General features: G+C 48.4%; 1 protein-coding gene across 2 annotated transcripts in view; it reads left to right on the plus strand.

The window, feature by feature from the left end:
- The window catches only part of kif24 (kinesin family member 24), a 94,802-nt gene that overhangs the window by 32,139 nt on the left and 44,990 nt on the right, over positions 1–17,673 (plus strand). For both annotated transcript variants that reach the window (XM_033031925.1, XM_033031936.1), the window contains exon 3: positions 8,922–9,111. In XM_033031925.1, the coding sequence (XP_032887816.1) occupies positions 8,922–9,111 (190 nt within the window). The remainder of the gene's footprint in view (positions 1–8,921; positions 9,112–17,673) is intronic.

The following is a 17,673-nucleotide window of genomic DNA, read 5'->3' on the forward strand; positions in this document are numbered from 1 at the left end:
CTGCCCCGACTTGGGCGTCGCTTCTCCCTCTGGCCGGGCTGCCCCGACTTGGGCGTCGCTTCTCCCTCCGGCCGGGCCGCCCCGACTTGGGCGTCGCTTCTCCCTCGGGCCGGGCCGCCCCGACATGGGCGCCGAACCTCCCTCGGGCTGCGAGCGCCGCACCTCCCCGAGCTCGGCCACTCCGACGGGAGCCTCGTTCCACCCTTGGGCTGGCCGCCCTCACGAGAGCGCCACAACCTCTTACGGGAGCACTGTTCCAGCCCTGAGCCGGGCCACCCTCACGGGAGCGAGCTCAGGGCGAGTCCTGACGGGCTCTGCCTCCGGTGCCTCGAGGTCATCAGCTCCATTAGGCCTCAGCACAGACGGAGGCAGAGAAGGGGAATACGACATAAAAGTCGCATTCCCCCGCAGGGAGAGACTGCAAACCCCGTTTCAACCCCCCACCCCCCCAAAACACAAACTAAGAACCAAAAACTAGACTAACCAAAACAAAATAAACAACACAAAAAACACAAACAAACGGGACTGCCGGTGAGCCGCTGCAGCCAGGGCCGCGCCTCCACTCCGAGTAAAACAAATATTAACATTGGGAATTAAAACACATTTGATTGCATTCCGTTATCAAACATAGTCAATGTTTGCTCTGAAGACATTTCCAGGACAATAGGGTCAGGGAGGGGGGTGTGTGTGATTCAGTGCGGGGTGAATAGATGGCTAGGGGGTTAGAAGGCAGTCGGTGCAGAATGGATGGATTGAGGCAGGTGAATTAGTACGTGTTGGTTGGAGTAAGTAAAATTGTGAGGGGAGAGCACGGGGGGTGTCAGTGGTGTTGAATGGGGGTGTTTAGTACGGGATGGATGGGGGGGGGGGGAGGGAGATCAGCGCAGGATGAATGGGGTGGGGGGGGGTCCGTACAGTGTGGATTGGAGGGTCTGTGCAGGATGAATGGAGGATCACTACAGGATGAATGGGGGAAGGTGCAGGGTAAATGGAGGGTAGGTCAGTACGGGATGAATGCGTGGATTAGTACAGGATGGATGGGGGATCAGTACAGGATGGATGGAGGAGAAGTGCAGGAATGGATTAGATTAGATTAGATTATTTAATGACCACACAGTCAAGCTGGTGGAATTCAGGTTCAGTACAGGATGTTACAAGGTAGGCTGATTCCCGTCAAACAACATAAAACACAACATCATACAATATACAGTACATGCATGGGGAGGATATGTGCTGTTATCATAGTGTGTTCAGAATTCGGATTGCGTGTGGGTAAAAACTGTTTTTAAATCGAGATGTCTTGGCGGACAGTGAGCTGTAGCGCCTTCCTGATGGCAGCAGGTGGAAGATGTGGTGAGCTGGGTGGGAGGGATCAGAGATGATTTTCTTCACCCTTGACACAGACCGTTTGTGATGGAGTGATTCTATTGATGGAAGGGGAGTGCTGATGATTTTGGATGCTTTGTTAACTATGCGTTGTAATTTATTACGGGAGTGAGTGTCTAAACTGCTGAACCAGACTGTAATTGATGAAGTGAGCATGCTTTGGATGATGGCTGTGTAGAATTTGATTAGGAGGTGTTTCCTTACTCTAAACTTCTTGAGCTGGTTGGCTTTTGAGTCTCTGGTTGGCTTTTTTGTAGATGTGATTTGAATTGATTTTCCATTTGAGGTTATTGCTTATGTGAGTGCCAAGAAATTTGTATAAGTCAGTGGTGGATATGGGTTCGCCTGAGATGAGTAGGGGGGGTCTTGGGTTGTGCCTTACGTCTGAAATCAATGATGAGTTTGTGTGTTTTTGATGTGTTGAGTGATGGGAAAGGGGTAAGTACAGGGTGAATTGGGGAACCAGTGTAGGATGGATGGAGGGGATGGCAGGAGAATTAATGCGAGGTGGATAGGGTGATCAGCGCAGGATGAATAGATTGGGGGGGGGGGGGGAGATGGGGAGGGGAGCACAGGGGGTGTCAGTGAGGACTGAATTGAGGCGGGAATGGGGATCAGTGCGGGATGGAGAGGAGGGGTCCCAGGATAAGGGGGGGGGTGGTGGAGGGGGCGTACGAGAGAGAGAGAAGGGGGGGCGAGGTATGGAGGAAGGAGAGTCAGCGCTCCTCGGACAATATCGCCCCGCTGCCTTGGCCGTTGGGATTTCCTCGCCACCGCCTCCCTCCTCCGCCAGCCAACAGCAAGGTGCGGGGCCAAGCGGTGCAGCTCAAAGATCACATAGCTATAGGATCTATGGTGCAGCTGCTTCAGAAGTGTTGGAGCGAATGACGGGTCCCGAACAGCAGCAGCAGCCGCCGCGACAGCGGCTCCATCTCCTCCGCCTCCCTGATAGCGGCCACTGCTTACAAACCCGCAAACGGCGATAACCGCTTTCAAAACAAACCCTCCCGCACGCCGAGGCCTCAATCTCCCTCCCTCCTCTCGGTCTCGGCGTGCGGGAGGGTTTTTTTTAAAGTGCAGTTAGCGGGTTTGCAAGCAGCGGCCCTTATCAGGGCGGGCGGGGTGCGGGAGGAGGAGATGGCGCCCCTGCTGCCGCTGTTCGGGGCACGTCATTCGCTGCGACCCTTCCTCACCCCGCACCTAGTATCTTTCTCACGCAATACAGCCGTCACTGCCGACACGACGTCGGGTTCCTTTTCTCCTGAGATGCTGCCTGACCCGCGGAGTTACTCCAGTTTTTTGTGTCTATCTTCGGCACAAACCAGTATCTGGTTGCCAAGCCGGGCAAAATGACTCGGTGTTTAGGTTGCCCGGCAGCGCTTTGAGTGGTCAATGGCACCCGGGCAACCGTTAATTTCGAGCCCTGTTGGTGATTATGCGTGAGTGGATAGGACTGGGGATGGGGTAAAAGGAGCGAATGAATAATATTAATATAATATCAAGAGGGGCGTTAGTGTGTGGGTGTGAGGGGGGTGGTTAGTGTGTGTGATGCCGAAGGCCACTGCCCCCCCCCCCCTCCCCCTCCCCCTGCAACCGCACATTGAGGGGACGGGACCCACTTGGTCAGTATATTACTAAAGCTCTCATCTTGTTTGTTTCTTTCTATGCCTGTGAGTGCGCGTAAGTGATACCTGAACAACGCCATAATGGTGCATGATAGTGCTAACATTTTTGCACCACCTTACAATTGTCCTGTGGTGGTTTGTGTCAAGTTTTGTTCAGATTGATTATATTTTACGTTACTAACATTTTTAGCTTTACAAAATCCCACTTTGAGAAGGATTTCTTCAAATCTGCACTGGCAGTGAGGCAGTTAGGCAGTTACCAGCTATGACGTCACAATGCCCTACCATCTACAATGTTGCTATCCCAAAACACTGAGTCCTTGACAGCAAATGTCCTTCAGGGGAAGAATCTGCCAGCCTAACCTAGCACATATGTGATTGCAAAGCCACAGCAAAGTTTAATGATTAGATTTGGATAACAAAAGATGGCCTTGTCGGTGGCAACAACATCACATTAAAGAATTTAAAAAATGTTAGTGCAACTGCATTTTTAAAGAAGTTTAAAATGAGGGAGGGTGAAAAAATGAGCCAACCTGCACAGTTGGGGTCTATGGGTGAGTGGTGGAATATTGCATTGGGGGAACGGGTTGCGTTGGGGGAACGGGTAAGTGGTCAAATCTTACGTTGGGGAACGGGTTGCGTTGGCGGACCAGGCCTCCCCTGGGGGCCATAGGTGAGTGGTTGAATATTGCTTAAAAAATTAGCCGACCTGCCCAGTTGGGGGCTATGGGTGAGTAGTGGAATATTGCATTGGGGAATGGGTTGGGTTGGGTTGGGGGAACAGGTGAGTGGTGGAATCTTGGTGGAATCTTACGTTGGGGAACGGGTTGCGTTGGGGGACCAGGCCTACTGTGGGGGCTATGGGTGAGTGCTGGAATGTTGCATTAGGGGAATGGGTTGCATTGGGGGGGGGGGGGGGGGGCAGGCCTCCCGTGTGACAGGGACCCAATGGATCTCACTTTGTTTATCTAGTATCTATATTACTAAAACTCTCATCTTGACCGCTTTTGGCCCACTGTGCTGCGATTTCCAGCAGAACGCTGCCACCTACGGCCGTCATTTTTGGCCACTTTGCTCAGAGCCCCCCACCGCCTTACGGGTGCGGCGGATTTTTCCCATCGATGACAAATCAGAGAGATATTAATGTTTTTTTTTAAATCACCATTCTCTCTGCTGCCCTTGCTGGAGGGTGGGGGAGGGACTATAAAACCAGGAAGTGGTGTGCCTCACAGTCTCTGCAAGATGGATGAAGCCAAGGGTAACGTCTCTCTGAGCTCTGAATAACACTGAACAAATGTCTACACAACTGTGTGTCCCCTTAATGCGGTTTGAAAATGAAAGTATGGTTTGTTTGAAGTAAAAAGGCACTGCCTGCAAATGGTTGTTTGGGTGCTTTGGCTTGAAGTTGAAAGGCACTAGTTACTGCAAATGGTGGCTTGGGTGCTTTGGCTTGAAGTTGAAAGGCACTACTTACTGCAAATGGTGGCTTGGGAGCTTTGGCTTGAAGTTGAAAGGCACTACTTACTGCAAATGGTGGCTTGGGAGCTTTGGCTTGAAGTTGAAAGGCACTACTTACTGCAAATGGTGGCATGGTTGAAAGGCACTACTTACTGCAAATGGCGGCTTGGGTGCTTTGGCTTGAAGTTAAAAGGCACTACTGCAAATGCACATACTTCCTGTTTGCACTGTATATTGATTTTAGATAAAACGCTACCACTTACGGCTGTGGTTTTTGGCCATCTTACTCAGTCCCCCCTCCACTGAGCAGGTGCAGAGAATTCTTCCCATCAATGAAAAATAAAAGTGTTATTAGTGTTTAAAAAATGTTGAGAATCTCTCTCCTGTCAATCATGCCATGAAAGCCACACCTTTTCTGGTGGGAGGGGGAGGGGTTATAAAACCAAAAGTGTGGGTGTGGCTCATTCTCTGCATGATGGGGGAGGGAGAGGTCACGACTCTCTCTGAGCTGTGAATCAACTGAACACACTGAATGTCTACTGAACTGTGAATTTGGTGTTTTGTGTGGTTTTATGGTGGTTTCACGCTGCATGAAATGGTATGAAGCTGCATTTGAATTTGGTGGCCTTGCACCCTGCTTGAAGTGGAATGAAACTGCACTTAAATTTGGCGGCCTTGCATCCTGCTTGAAGTGGTATGAAATTGCATTGAATTTGGTGGCCTTGCACCCTGCTGAAAGTGGTATGAAACTGCACTTGAATTTGGTGGCCTTGGATCCAGCTTGAAGTGGTATGAAATTGCACTTGAATTCGGTGGCCTTGCACCCTGCTTGAAGTGGTTGGAAACTGCACTTGAATTTGGTGGCCTTGCACCCTGCTTGAAGTGGTAGGAAACTGCACTTGAATTCGGTGGCCTTGCACCCTGCTCATAGTGGTAAGAAACTGCACTTGAATTTGGTGGCCTTGCACCCTGCTTGAAATGGTAGGAACATGGATTTGAATTTGGTGGCCTTGCACCGTGCTTGAAATGGAATTTCAAGGAATAGTCGAGTCAACTGCCAGCCCACCAGCCGTGAGTGAGCTGCCAGCAGGTCAGGCTTGAGGGACTGAGCTGCCACCCCAAGAACCCATAACAGCACTCCAGATAGCCCCCCACTGGCCACCAATATTGGAATTGGTGGAGAGGTGGAATATTGCGTCGGGTGACCAGCCCTCCTGTGTGAACATGGGACCCAACGGGTCCCACTTAGTCTAGTATATTACTAAAATTCTCTGTTTGTGTGTCTGATGATTCAAAACTCCGCCAAAACGGCACATGATAGTGCTACGATTTTTGGCCCACCTTGCTCAGCAATGTCCTGGGATGTAAAAGGGACATTTTGTTCGGATTTATGTTATATTTTTCAAGTTATTGACATTTTAAACTTTACAAAAGCCACTTTTAAACCACTTTCCCACTAGCCCTGCCTGTCAACCGCATCACAATGACGTCCCAATGTGATCCCGAATCCTATTTACATTTAAAAAATCGCGAAAAAAATCTGTGTTTAAAGAAAAAACGTGATTTTCATTGAGAATTACAATTTTTTAAATCGCGATTTTCATTGTGGGGGGGGGGGGTGGTGGTGATAGGAGGGAGGTGTGGGGGAGCAGGGGGAAAGAGGGACAGGAGGGTGGTAGGGAGGGGAAAGGGGTTATGGAGGGAGTAACTGATAAATAGGCCATTGAGATAAATTGTACCCTAGCTTATTCAGGACTATTCGGAAGGCTTATAAGAGAAAGGAAGAAGTTGTACCTAAGACTGGTGGTGCCATTCTCAAGCTTCTGTAACTTCTGCCCAACAGGTGCGGAAAGGGGAAGGAATGACTGAGGTGGGAAATGTCTGATTATGTTGGGTGCTTTCCCGAGGCAGTGTGAAGTGTAGGAGTCAACTGGGGGTAGTCTGGCCTGTGTGATAAACTGAGCGGAATCTGTAACTCTCTGCAATTTCTTGATGTCTTGGGCAGTGCTGTTTGCAATTTAAGCTTTGGTTGATATTAATATTAGCAATGATCTGTTGGGGATTAACAATGGACCATAGACAATAGGTGCAGGAGTAGGCCATTCGGCCCTTCGAGCCAGCACCGCCATTCAATGTGATCATGGCTGATCATCCCTAATCAGTACCCCGTTCCTGCCTTCTCCCCATATCCCCTGACTCCACTATTTTTAAGAGCCCTTTCTCTATAGAAATAGCCCTATCTCTAAGAGCCCTATCTAGTCCTCTTGAAAGCATCCAGAGAACCCGCCTCCACCGCCCTCTGAGGCAGAGAATTCCACAGACTCACCACTCTCTGTGAGGAAAAAGTGTTTCCTCATCTCCATTCTCAATGGCTTACTCCTTATTCTTAAACTGTGGCCCCTGGTTCTGGACTCCCCCCAACATCAGGAACATGTTTCCTGCCTCTAGAATGTCCAAACCCTTAACAATCTTATGTTTCAATGAGATGCCCTCTCATCCTTCTAAACTCCAGAGTGTACAAGCCCAGCTGCTCCATTCACTCAGCATATGACAGTTCCGCCATCCCGCTGCACTCCCTCAATAGCAAGAATGTCCTTCCTCAAATTAGGGGACCAAAACTGTGCACAATTCTCCAGGTGTGGTCTCACTAGGGCTCTGTAACCACATTGATGCGACAGCCATGAAGGCACACCAACACTTCTCCTTCCCTTGGGGACTGTGGATGTTTACCATGTCTCCAATGACTCAAATTTCAACGGATGCACCATAGAAAGCATGTTGGGTTACATCGGGGCTTGTGGCATCGGGAACAGCTGTGCCCAAAACCACAAGAAATCGCAGAAAGTTGTGGATGTAGCCCAGTGCATCACACAGACCAGACTTCCCACCATTGACTCCATCTGCACTTCACACTGCCTCGGAAAAGCAGCCAAAATAATCAAAAACTTGATCCATCCATTTCTTCTCCCTGCTCTCGTCTGGTAGAAGGTACAAAAAAGGGGAATGCGTGCACAACCAGACTTGGGAACTATTTCTTCTGAAGATAGACATAAAATGCTGGTGTATCTCAGCAGGTCAGGCAGCAACTCTAGAGAAAAGGAATAGGTGGCCTTTCGGGTCGAGACCGTTCTTCAGTCAGGGAAGAGGGAAATTAGAGATATGAAAAGTAACTCTTTAATATTTGTAAACAAGCTGAAAATACGATACACAATTGTTATTCAAATACAATTTGATTTTAACGTGTATTACTCCATATCTTTCAAAATGCAAGTTCATTTTATCTCAGGAAATTGTCTCTAAGATTCTGACAATGAACTAACATTGTCATTGTCACCAGTTTTATACCTGTTCATTTTTGGATGTGTAATTTTGGTCATTTTCCTGCCCTCTATATTCCTATTCATGAAGGATTAACAGATTGTAGCTAAAACCTCCAGCACCTCCACCCTTATTCCCTTCAGCAAGTTATGGATGCACATTTATTATATGTGTTGTTTTTGTTTATTACTGCTAGCATTTAAGTACCTCATCTTTATCTATGCATATCTGGTATCTTGTGCCTTGCGTTTATAATAAGCTTCCATTTTGTTGTTGTTTCGCTTTGATGCCTCAGTCTAGCTATTAGTGACTTATCTTTGGAAACCTTTTTGTTTTCAACTTGTGAAAATATGCTAAACTATCTAGTATTAAATGTTTATTATACCACTTGCGATCCTTGATTCCTGTTCACTTGGGTGAGATCACCTTTTATTCTACAGGAATGAGCTTCTCTCCACTTGAGTATTTTATTTAAAGGAGATAATTTTGCTTGGTTAGCCACAGAGGGAGCAGGAAATCATTTGGGATTTAATGTACTCTGGAGCTTGTGAATGGCAGAATTTTCATTTTCAATGTATGGTCATTGATGTCAGAGCAAGTAGTGCGTGTTCCACATTGAGAATTATATTTAAACAAACATCGCCATGTTCCAGATGAACTGCTACTGGTAAATCACTGATGTCTGAAACTCTGAATTTCTATGTGGGAAGAATAAACAGTGTGCCTTGAAACATAAGTCTATATTGTCTATGTTGTTCTTGAGATGTTGACAGTGATTCTCCTATGTAGTACATAATATTTAACGTAATTTAGAAATTTGTAATAAAAAAAGAAAATATTCAAAATACTCACCATTAGCCTGTATCTGTGGACAAAGTAGCCAGAGTTAACTTTATAGATCAACAACTTCTCATCAGAGGCTTTCAGAAGACTGTTCTTTGAACTAATGCATTTGGTCTGTGTTTTTTTTAATACTGCCTAACTTGCTGAGGACATGTGTTTTCTGCTTTAGAATGAGACAGCTTTTTATGACCTTTTTATAGATATTGAAATGCTTTTTTTTTTAATGTATAGTCACTGTTGTAATGAATTTTCTTTTCCTCGCAATGTAATATTTTTGGTCATTGTTCAAAGGCATATCAATCCTGCGAAGGAACAGACTTGGACTGAGACTGAGAAAATCCACGTGTGTGTAAGAAAGCGACCACTGGGAGTACGAGAAGTGCGACGTGGTGAAGTTGATGTGGCAAAAGTAGAAGAAGGAAAGTCTGTCCTTGTTTGTGAAAATAAGGAAGCAGTTGATTTGACACATTATCTCCAACAAGTAGGATTTCAAAAAATTCTCTTAACCTTTTTTTCAACTTTAAATATTGATGACTACACGTACAGTAAATGTATTTTGTCTATTATTTAAAAACAAATGCCTAAATGTTTATTTGTGGGTAATGTAGTATTCGAAGGCAATAAACGATTGATGATCAGATAAATATTATAAAGAGTTATTCTGCCTTTAAAGTGCACTGCCACTGTTCTTTATATTATTTTCAGGAACATACATCTGTATTTCCACATGATCAAGTATTTATATTATACGTTATACTCTGCATATTTCTCACCCCTGTGTATTACTTACCTTTTTGACTATGGCAACCTTTTTTAAAGATAATTTTTTCCCAAAGGTTTCCTTTGAAAATGATGCCAGTTATTTTCCCTCTTGTGGTTATGTGGTTACCAAGGTTCAAAGAATAGTTTTGTTGTGGAACAATAACAAAGCAAATTATTCCATGTTGCACAGACCAATGTTTCCATCTAAAAGAAACCACTTTTAAATATCATTTTCTCCCGATGTGATCCTCATTACAATTGGTTATTACAAAATTGAATTAATTGACTTAAAAACTGTGGATGCTGGAATCTGAAACAAAAAATGCCCGCATCTGCGGGAAGGGAAATCAGTATGTTTCAAGTCAGCGACCCTTCCTCAGAACTTTTGTTTCAATACAGCGTTATGTTGGTACCCAATATTCAGTTGATGAATGTTTATGTATTAGGTTTTGGCAGCTTATTTCATTTTACTACAGTATTGAAGTTGGGAGGTCATGTTGCAGTTGTATAAGACGTTGGTGAGACCCCATTTAAAATAATGTGTTCAATTCTGGGCACCATGTTATAGGAAATATATTGTCAAGCTTGAAAAGGTTCAGAGAAGATTTATGAGGATGTTGCCAGGACTAGAGAGTGTGAGCTATAGGGAGAGGTTGAGTAGGCTGGGTCTCTATTCCTTGAAGCCCAGGAGGATGAGGGGTGATCGTATAGAGGTGTACAAAATCATGAGAGGAATAAATTGGGTCGATGCACAGAGTCTCTTGCCCAAAGTAGGGGAATTGAGGACATAGGTTCAAGGTGAAGGGGAAAAGATTTAATAGGAATCTGAGGGGTAACTTTTTCACACAAAGGGTGGTGGGTGTATGGAACAAGCTGCCAGATGGGGTAGTTGAGGCTGGGACTACCCCAACGCTTAAGAAACAGACGGGGACATGGATAGGATAGGTTTGGAGAGATATAGACCAAGCGCAGGCAAGTGGGACTAGTGTAGCTGGGACATGTTGGCCGGTGTGGGCAAGTTGGGCCGAAGGGCATGTTTCCACACTGTATCACTCTAGGCCTATGACTATATGACTTCCTATGTATTTTGATAGTCTCACTTAGTTCGGCTCTTCAAAATGTTGTTTGTCACACGCACATATATGGCGAGGTGGTATGTAGAATGAAAAATCTTGCTTGCTACAGCATCGCAGACAAATAGACAAACACACAAAAAGCAAATTACACATTATATATCAATCACACAAAATTGTAAAATAAAGAAGACAGCAAAAAAGACATTACTGCAAAAACATAATTAGAAAAAAAGTTCATAGTAGTGCAATAGGTGGGATTGTCTCGTGAACTGCTGTTGAGGTAATCTGATAGTTGTAGGAAATTAGCTAATGGTAGCAGTGTGAAGAGGGTATATCCTGGATGGTGGGGATCCTTGATGATGGATGCCACCATCTTTGAGGGTTCCTCATGCAGATGGTTGTGATGCAGGGGAGAGCTGTGCCTGTCATTGACTGGGCTGAGTCCACCACTCTTTGTAGCCTCTTGTGTTCCTGTGCATTGGTATTGCCATATCAGGCCATGATGCAGCAGTTATGATGCTTTCTACAGTACATCTGCAAGTGTTTGTTAGAATAATCAGATACATGCAGAATCTCTTAAACTTCTAAGAAAGCAAAGGTGTTGGGAATCATTTTAGAACCCAAAACAACTTCTTAAATTACTATTCTCTCAATATTCTATCTACTCGATGTACTTTAATGTGATGCTAAAGAATGGGAGGTAGACAAAAATGCTGGAGAAACTCATTGAGTGAGGCAGCATCTATGGAGCGAAGGAATGGGTGACGTTTCGGGTCGAGACCCTTCTTCAGACTGATGGGGGGACGGGAAGAAGATAGGAAGAGGCAGAGACCGTGGGCTGTGGGAGAGCTGGGAAGGGGAGGGGAAAGAGGGAGAAAACAAGGACTGCCTGAAATTGGAGAAGTCAATGTTCATACCGCTGGGGTGTAAACCAAAGATCTTAGAGCAAAGCAAGATGGGTTACTCTCACGCAAACGCGTAGTACGCTCATGGGCAGATTCATGGGTGATTATAGGACCCATTTTTGCAACCAGTCCCCGCCATCTTGCTCCGCCATCTTGCTTCCGGCCAAAGATCGGATCTTTGTTTCCGCAGCGGGGAGAGGGAGTGTGGGGCCCGGGGAGAGGGAGTGCGCGGCCCGGGGCAGCGGGGAGAGGGAGTGTGGGGCCCGGGGCAGCGGGGAGAGGGAGTGTGGGGCCCGGGGAGAGGGAGTGTGGGGCCCGGGGAGAGGGAGTGCGCGGCCCGGGGCAGCGGGGAGAGGGAGTGTGGCGCCCGGGGCAGCGGGGAGAGGGAGTGTGGCGCCCGGGGCAGCGGGGAGAGGGAGTGTGGGGCCCGGGGAGAGGGAGTGCGCGGCCCGGGGCAGCGGGGAGAGGGAGTGCGCGGCCCGGGGCAGCGGGGAGAGGGAGTGTGGGGCCCGGGGCAACGGGGAGAGGGAGTGAGGGGCCCGGGGCAGCGGGGAGAGGGAGTGTGGGGCCCGGGGCAGCGGGGAGAGGGAATGTGGGGCCCGGGGCAACGGGGAGAGGGAATGTGGGGCCCGGGGCAACGGGGAGAGGGAGTGAGGGGCCCGGGGCAGCGGGGAGAGGGAGTGCGCGGCCCGGGGCAGTGGGGAGAGGGAGTGCGGGGCCCGGGGCAACGGGGAGAGGGAGTGCGGGGCCCGGGGCAACGGGGAGAGGGAGTGCGGGGCCCGGGGCAGCGGGGAGAGGGAGTGTGGGGCCCGGGGTAGCGGGAGAGGGAGTGCGGGGCCCGGGGCAGCGGGAGTGCGGGGCAGCGGGGAGAGGGAGTGCGGGGCCCGGGGCAGCGGGAGTGCGGGGCCCGGGGCAGCGGGGAGGGGGAGTGCGGGGCCCGGGGCAGCGGGGAGAGGGAGTGCGGGGCCCGGGGCAGCGGGGAGAGGGAGTGCGGGGCCCGGGGCAGCGGGGAGAGGGAGTGTGGGGCCCGGGGCAGCGGGGAGAGGGAGTGTGGGGCCCGGGGCAGCGGGGAGAGGGAGTGCGGGGCCCGGGGCAGCGGGGAGAGGGAGTGCGGGGCCAGGGCAGCGGGGAGAGGGAGTGCGGGGCCCGGGGCAGCGGGGAGAGGGAGTGTGGGGCCCGGGACAACGGGGAGAGCGAGTGTGGGGCCCGGGGCAGCGGGGAGAGGGAGTGTGGGGCCCGGGACAACGGGGAGAGAGAGTGCGGGGCAGCGGGGAGAGGGAGTGTGGGGCCCGGGGCAGCGGGGAGAGGGAGTGTGGGGCCCGGGGCAGCGGGGAGAGGGAGTGTGGGGCCCGGGGTAGCGGGAGAGGGAGTGTGGGGCCCGGGGTAGCGGGGAGAGGGAGTGTGGGGCCCGGGGAGAGGGAGTGTGGGGCCCGGGGCAGTGGGGAGAGGGAGTGTGGGGCCCGGGGAGAAGGGGTGCGCGGCCCGGGGCAGCGGAGAGAGGGGTGAGGAGGGTGCGCGGCCCGGGGAGAGGGGGTGCGCGGCCCGGGGCAGCGGGGAGAGGGAGTGAGTGGCCCGGGGAGAGGGGTAAGGGGGGTGCGTGGTCTGGGGAGAGGGGGTGCGTGGTCCGGGGAGAGGGGGTGCGCGGCCCGGGGCAGCGGGGAGAGGGGCATAGGAGGGGGGGGAGACATTGTAGTGTGGGGGGAGGCGAGGGAGTGCCGGGGGGGGGGGGAGTTGAGGGGTGGGATAAGGCCTAGTGTGTGTGAAGTTGCGGGGAGGTTTACAATGTTTCTTATTTAATGTCCCTTGTCTAGTCTGAAATAAAGTTCATCATTGGATTAGAAGAAATATAATTGTGTGTGTTATATGATTATATACATTTATATCACATTCATGTATGTGTGTTTATAAACATTTTATTCTTTAACAAGAATTAACAGAATTATGAACTAACTGAATTATGAATCTAACCCTATATCACACACAAAAACTTCCCCCGCAATGTTAATTACCTTGCGAGCCGGGTCGGTTCCGGTTACTACAAAATCAACTCAAACACTGCTTGTGAGCCATTTAAAAAGAAATGATTTAAAAAACATTAAAAAAGACAATTACCAGAGTCAAATTTTATTCTTGACAAGAAGTATGAACTGACAGAATTATGAACCTAACCCTATATCACACACACAAACTGTTGCCCCGCAACATTGATTACACTGCGAGTCGGGTCGGGTCAGGTAGGCTCCGGTTACTAAAATGGGCGGTGAAAAATGCCCAGGATCCCCTCCGTAGCGTACTACACGTCAGCCCATTGTATTTCGCAGGAGTGGCCTATCTTGCTCTGCTCTAAGATCTTTGGTGTAAACTACCCAAGTGAAATATGAGGTGCTGCTCCTCCAATTAACAGTGGGACTCACTCTGGCCACGGAGGAAGCCCAGGACAGAAAGGTCGGATTCGGAATTGAGGGGGAGTTGAAGTGCTGAGCCACCGGGAGATCAGGTTGGTTATTGCGAACTGAGCGGAGGTGTTGGGCAAAGCGATCACCAAGCCTACGCTTGGTCTCACCGATGTAGAGCAGCTGACACCTAGAGCAGCGGATGCAATAGATGAGGTTGGAGGAGGTGCAGGTGAACCTCTGCCACACCTGGACAAACTGATTAGGTCCTTGGATGGAGTCAGGGGGGAGGTAAAGCGACAAGTGTAGCATTTCCTGCGGTTGCAAGGGAAAGTGCCATGAGAGGGGGTGGTTTGGGTGGGAAGGGAAGAATTGACCAGGTAGTTACGGAGGGAGCGGTTTCTGCAGAAAGCCGACAGGAGAGGAGATGGGAAGATGTGGCCAGTGGTGGGATCCCGTTGGAGGTGGCGTAAATGTTGGAAAATTTTGTGATGGCTGGTAGGGTGGAAGGTGAGGACAAGGGGGACTCTGCCCTTGTTACGAATGGGGGGATGGGGAGTGAGCAGAGTTACGGGGTATAGAGGAGACCCTGGTGAAATGGATGAAGTCAGTGAGTTCTGCATGGGTGCGGGAGGTAGCACCAATGCAGTCGTCCATGTAGCGGTAGAGTTTGGGGATAGGGCCACGCTATGCCTCGAACAAGGATTGTTCGACGTACCCTACAAAGAGGCAGGCATAGCTGGGGCCCATGCGTGTACCCATAGCTACGCCTTGGATTTGGAGGAAATGAGAGGAGTCAAACGAAAAGTTGTTGAGGGTAAGGACCAGCTCCACTAGGCGGAGGAGAGTATCGGTAGATGGGAGTTCTGTTACATTTTATTTAGAAAGACTATAGATCATTATTTAACGTATTTTATGATGCAGTTATGGACCTCTTTAACCTTATTTTTTACCATTTGAGATGATATATGGCTGCTTAATTAGCAGATTGTAATTTTGAAGACCCGTAATCATGAAAATTAAATGAACCATTTGTTATGTTTGCAATATTGTTTTAGCAGATTGTTATCTGAAGCTGACATTCCAAACACCTCAGCCTCTCTACACTAGATAAATCCATTTAAAAAACTAAGCTCATTTAAACTTTCAGTCACCTGCTCTAAGATGTTTCCCTTGTGTCATTCCCCATTTCTCAAAAAAAAAAGCATGTTTTGGAAGGCTGCTAAAGGTTGGGCAACGTGATGTGTTTTATGTAGACTACAAATTGCATCAATCATTCTGCTGTCATCAATATATGTAATTATCTCTTCATAAAACTCAACTAATTTATTGAGATAGGATCTCCGACCAACAAATCCATGCTGATAAATCAATTTCTTTCTTTCCTGTGCAAATTAATCCTTTATCTAAGAATCTGTTCCGTCAATTGCCCTATCATTTATTTTTAACTAAATGGACCTGTAATTGCCCGCTTTAGCCTTGCTCATATATTTACTGTCTTCCAGTCATCTGGCACCTCATTTGCTGCCAATGAAAATTTAATTATCTCCATCAGGCCGCAGCAGTTTACTTCCTTGTGTGGCTGTGTTTATGGTAGATAAATGCTGTATGGTGCAAATTAGAGGTGAAATATGAATGCCAGAGCAATGATAAACATAAAGGGAATTGTGTGTGAAGGCAAAGTGAAAACTGGTGTTTGTGTTTTGTAGTTTGTGAGAAATGACTTGTGTCAGTGGTTGGTGTGAGGTGGTGAATGTCTTTGGAATTGATCGTAAACAGTATGTTTTGAGTGGTGTAGAAGGGCTGAAGTAACTGTTGAAAAGTATTATTGAGAAATTACTCTATGTTGTTCTTGTAAACATCAAAACACTTGGTACTTTGAGCCAGGTCTGGGACTGATAGTAGGATTGAGGATGTAATCACAGTTTTTGTTCTGAAAGTGATGGCTGCTTCTTGTAATTAATTCCTCCATTAGTCAGAGAGACCTCTAAGCTTCCTTGAAGCCATGTGGATCAGCAATCTTGCCAAAAATTATTCTATATTTGTACAACAAAAAATACAAACAAGAAATGTTTTTAATTACTATTGCATATTCGCCCGACATCTATATTTTACGGTCACCATTGACCACAAACTCGCTGGACTAGGCATAGTACTGTGCCTACAAGAACAAGTCATAAGCTGAGTATACTGTGGTGAGTGCAATCCTCATGACACCCAAAGTCTCTCAACCTTCTGCAAGACATAAGTTTGTGATAATATACTCACAAGAAGCATGACACCATCCAGGACAAAGCATCCAGCTTCATTAGCACCATCATCCATCATCCTAAACATTCATTCCCTTCATCACTGGTAAACAATGGCTGTAGTGTGTGCCATCCATAAAAGGGGTTGGAATTAGTCACCCAGGACCCTCCAACAGCATTTACCAAATTCATGCTGTTCATCACCTGAAAGGACAAGGGTAAAAGGCACCAGGGAACCCACCCACCACCTGCAGTTTCCCCTCCAATTTTCACACTATCTTGATTTGGAAATATGTTGTCAGTCTTTCTTTGTTGCATGGTCTAAATTCTGGAATTTCCTAGCCAAAGTACTGTGTGAGTACTTTCACAAGAAGGCCGTTTGCAGTTGAAGAAGCCAACTCGCTGGCTTTGTCAGTGGAACTCGAATCTCAGAAAATTGAATAAATGTAAAACTAAAGTGAACTTATCTTAAAAAGTTTGGCCTCGGGGCTTCATGCTGGTGAAATTGATGAGTGGACAAATTCTGTACAGAATTAGACACAGAAAGCTGGAGTTAATCAGCGGGACAGGCAGCATCTCTGGAGAGAAGGAATGCGTGATGTTTTGGGTCGAGACCCTTCTTCAGACTAATTCTGTACAGAATTGTTCTCTGTCAAATTTGGTTAGTTCCAAGCAGTCCTTGGAGTATAAAAGTAGGAACCAAGAACTGCAAATGCTGGTTAACAAAAAAGGACACAATGTGCTGGAGTAACCCAGCGGGTAAGGCAGCATCTCTGGAGAACATGGAAAGGTGACACTTCGGGTCGGGACCGTTCTTCAGATCTTTGGAGTGTTTTGAGTCTATTTAGGCTGTGGGCCGAGCATCAAAAATGTGTCTAGAAATCGGTTTTCGTGACCCAAGTCACCAAACTACATGAAATATTCCACAGTTTTAGATGAAATATAATTGAGAAGGATGTCTTAACTCGTCATTGCCAAAAGTTGCACATTAATTAATTAAACTAATTAGAAAATGAAATCGGGAAAGTAAGCGCCATCTCGTGGCCAATGCCCATATTACACCATGGGCAGCGTATTTCCGTGTTGCAGTCCATTTAAACTATATATTATTATACCAAATTAACATCCACCACAGTGAGTTCACCAGGCACCTCCTCACTGTGATGGAAGGCAAAAGTCTTAAGTCTTTGTCTCATCCCTTCTTATTCTCCCTCTGCGCCGAGGCGATCCAGGCTTCAGATGTTGTGACCCCGCCGGGCGATGGTAAGTAATGTCAGTCCCGCGGCTGAATCCGAGCTCCGCGAACGGGCCGGTTCAACTCCGCGGCCCGGGGTGGTCGAAGCTGCCGAAGCTGCGGCCCTCCAGTCCAGCGGACGCAGCTGTTGTTGCGGGAGCTCCGGAGAACAGGTCGCCAACCTGTGACTGTGAGCTCCCAACGATGTCGTCCACTGGGCCCGCGGTCGGGTCGGATGGCCGCTACCGCCGGAACACTGCCCCAGCTCCGAGGCCGGGTCGCCGCTGCCTCTGCCGCTGTCCCAACTCCGAGGCCGGGTCACCGCTGCCGCTGCCCCAGCTCTGAGGCCGGGTGGCCGCTGCCGCTGCCCCAGCACCGAGGCCGGGTTGTGTGCTAGCCTGAATTAATGAATGAGTGAATGAAT

The sequence above is a fragment of the Amblyraja radiata genome, chromosome 1 (genome assembly GCF_010909765.2).
Source record: "Amblyraja radiata isolate CabotCenter1 chromosome 1, sAmbRad1.1.pri, whole genome shotgun sequence".
Classification (NCBI taxonomy): domain Eukaryota; kingdom Metazoa; phylum Chordata; class Chondrichthyes; order Rajiformes; family Rajidae; genus Amblyraja; species Amblyraja radiata.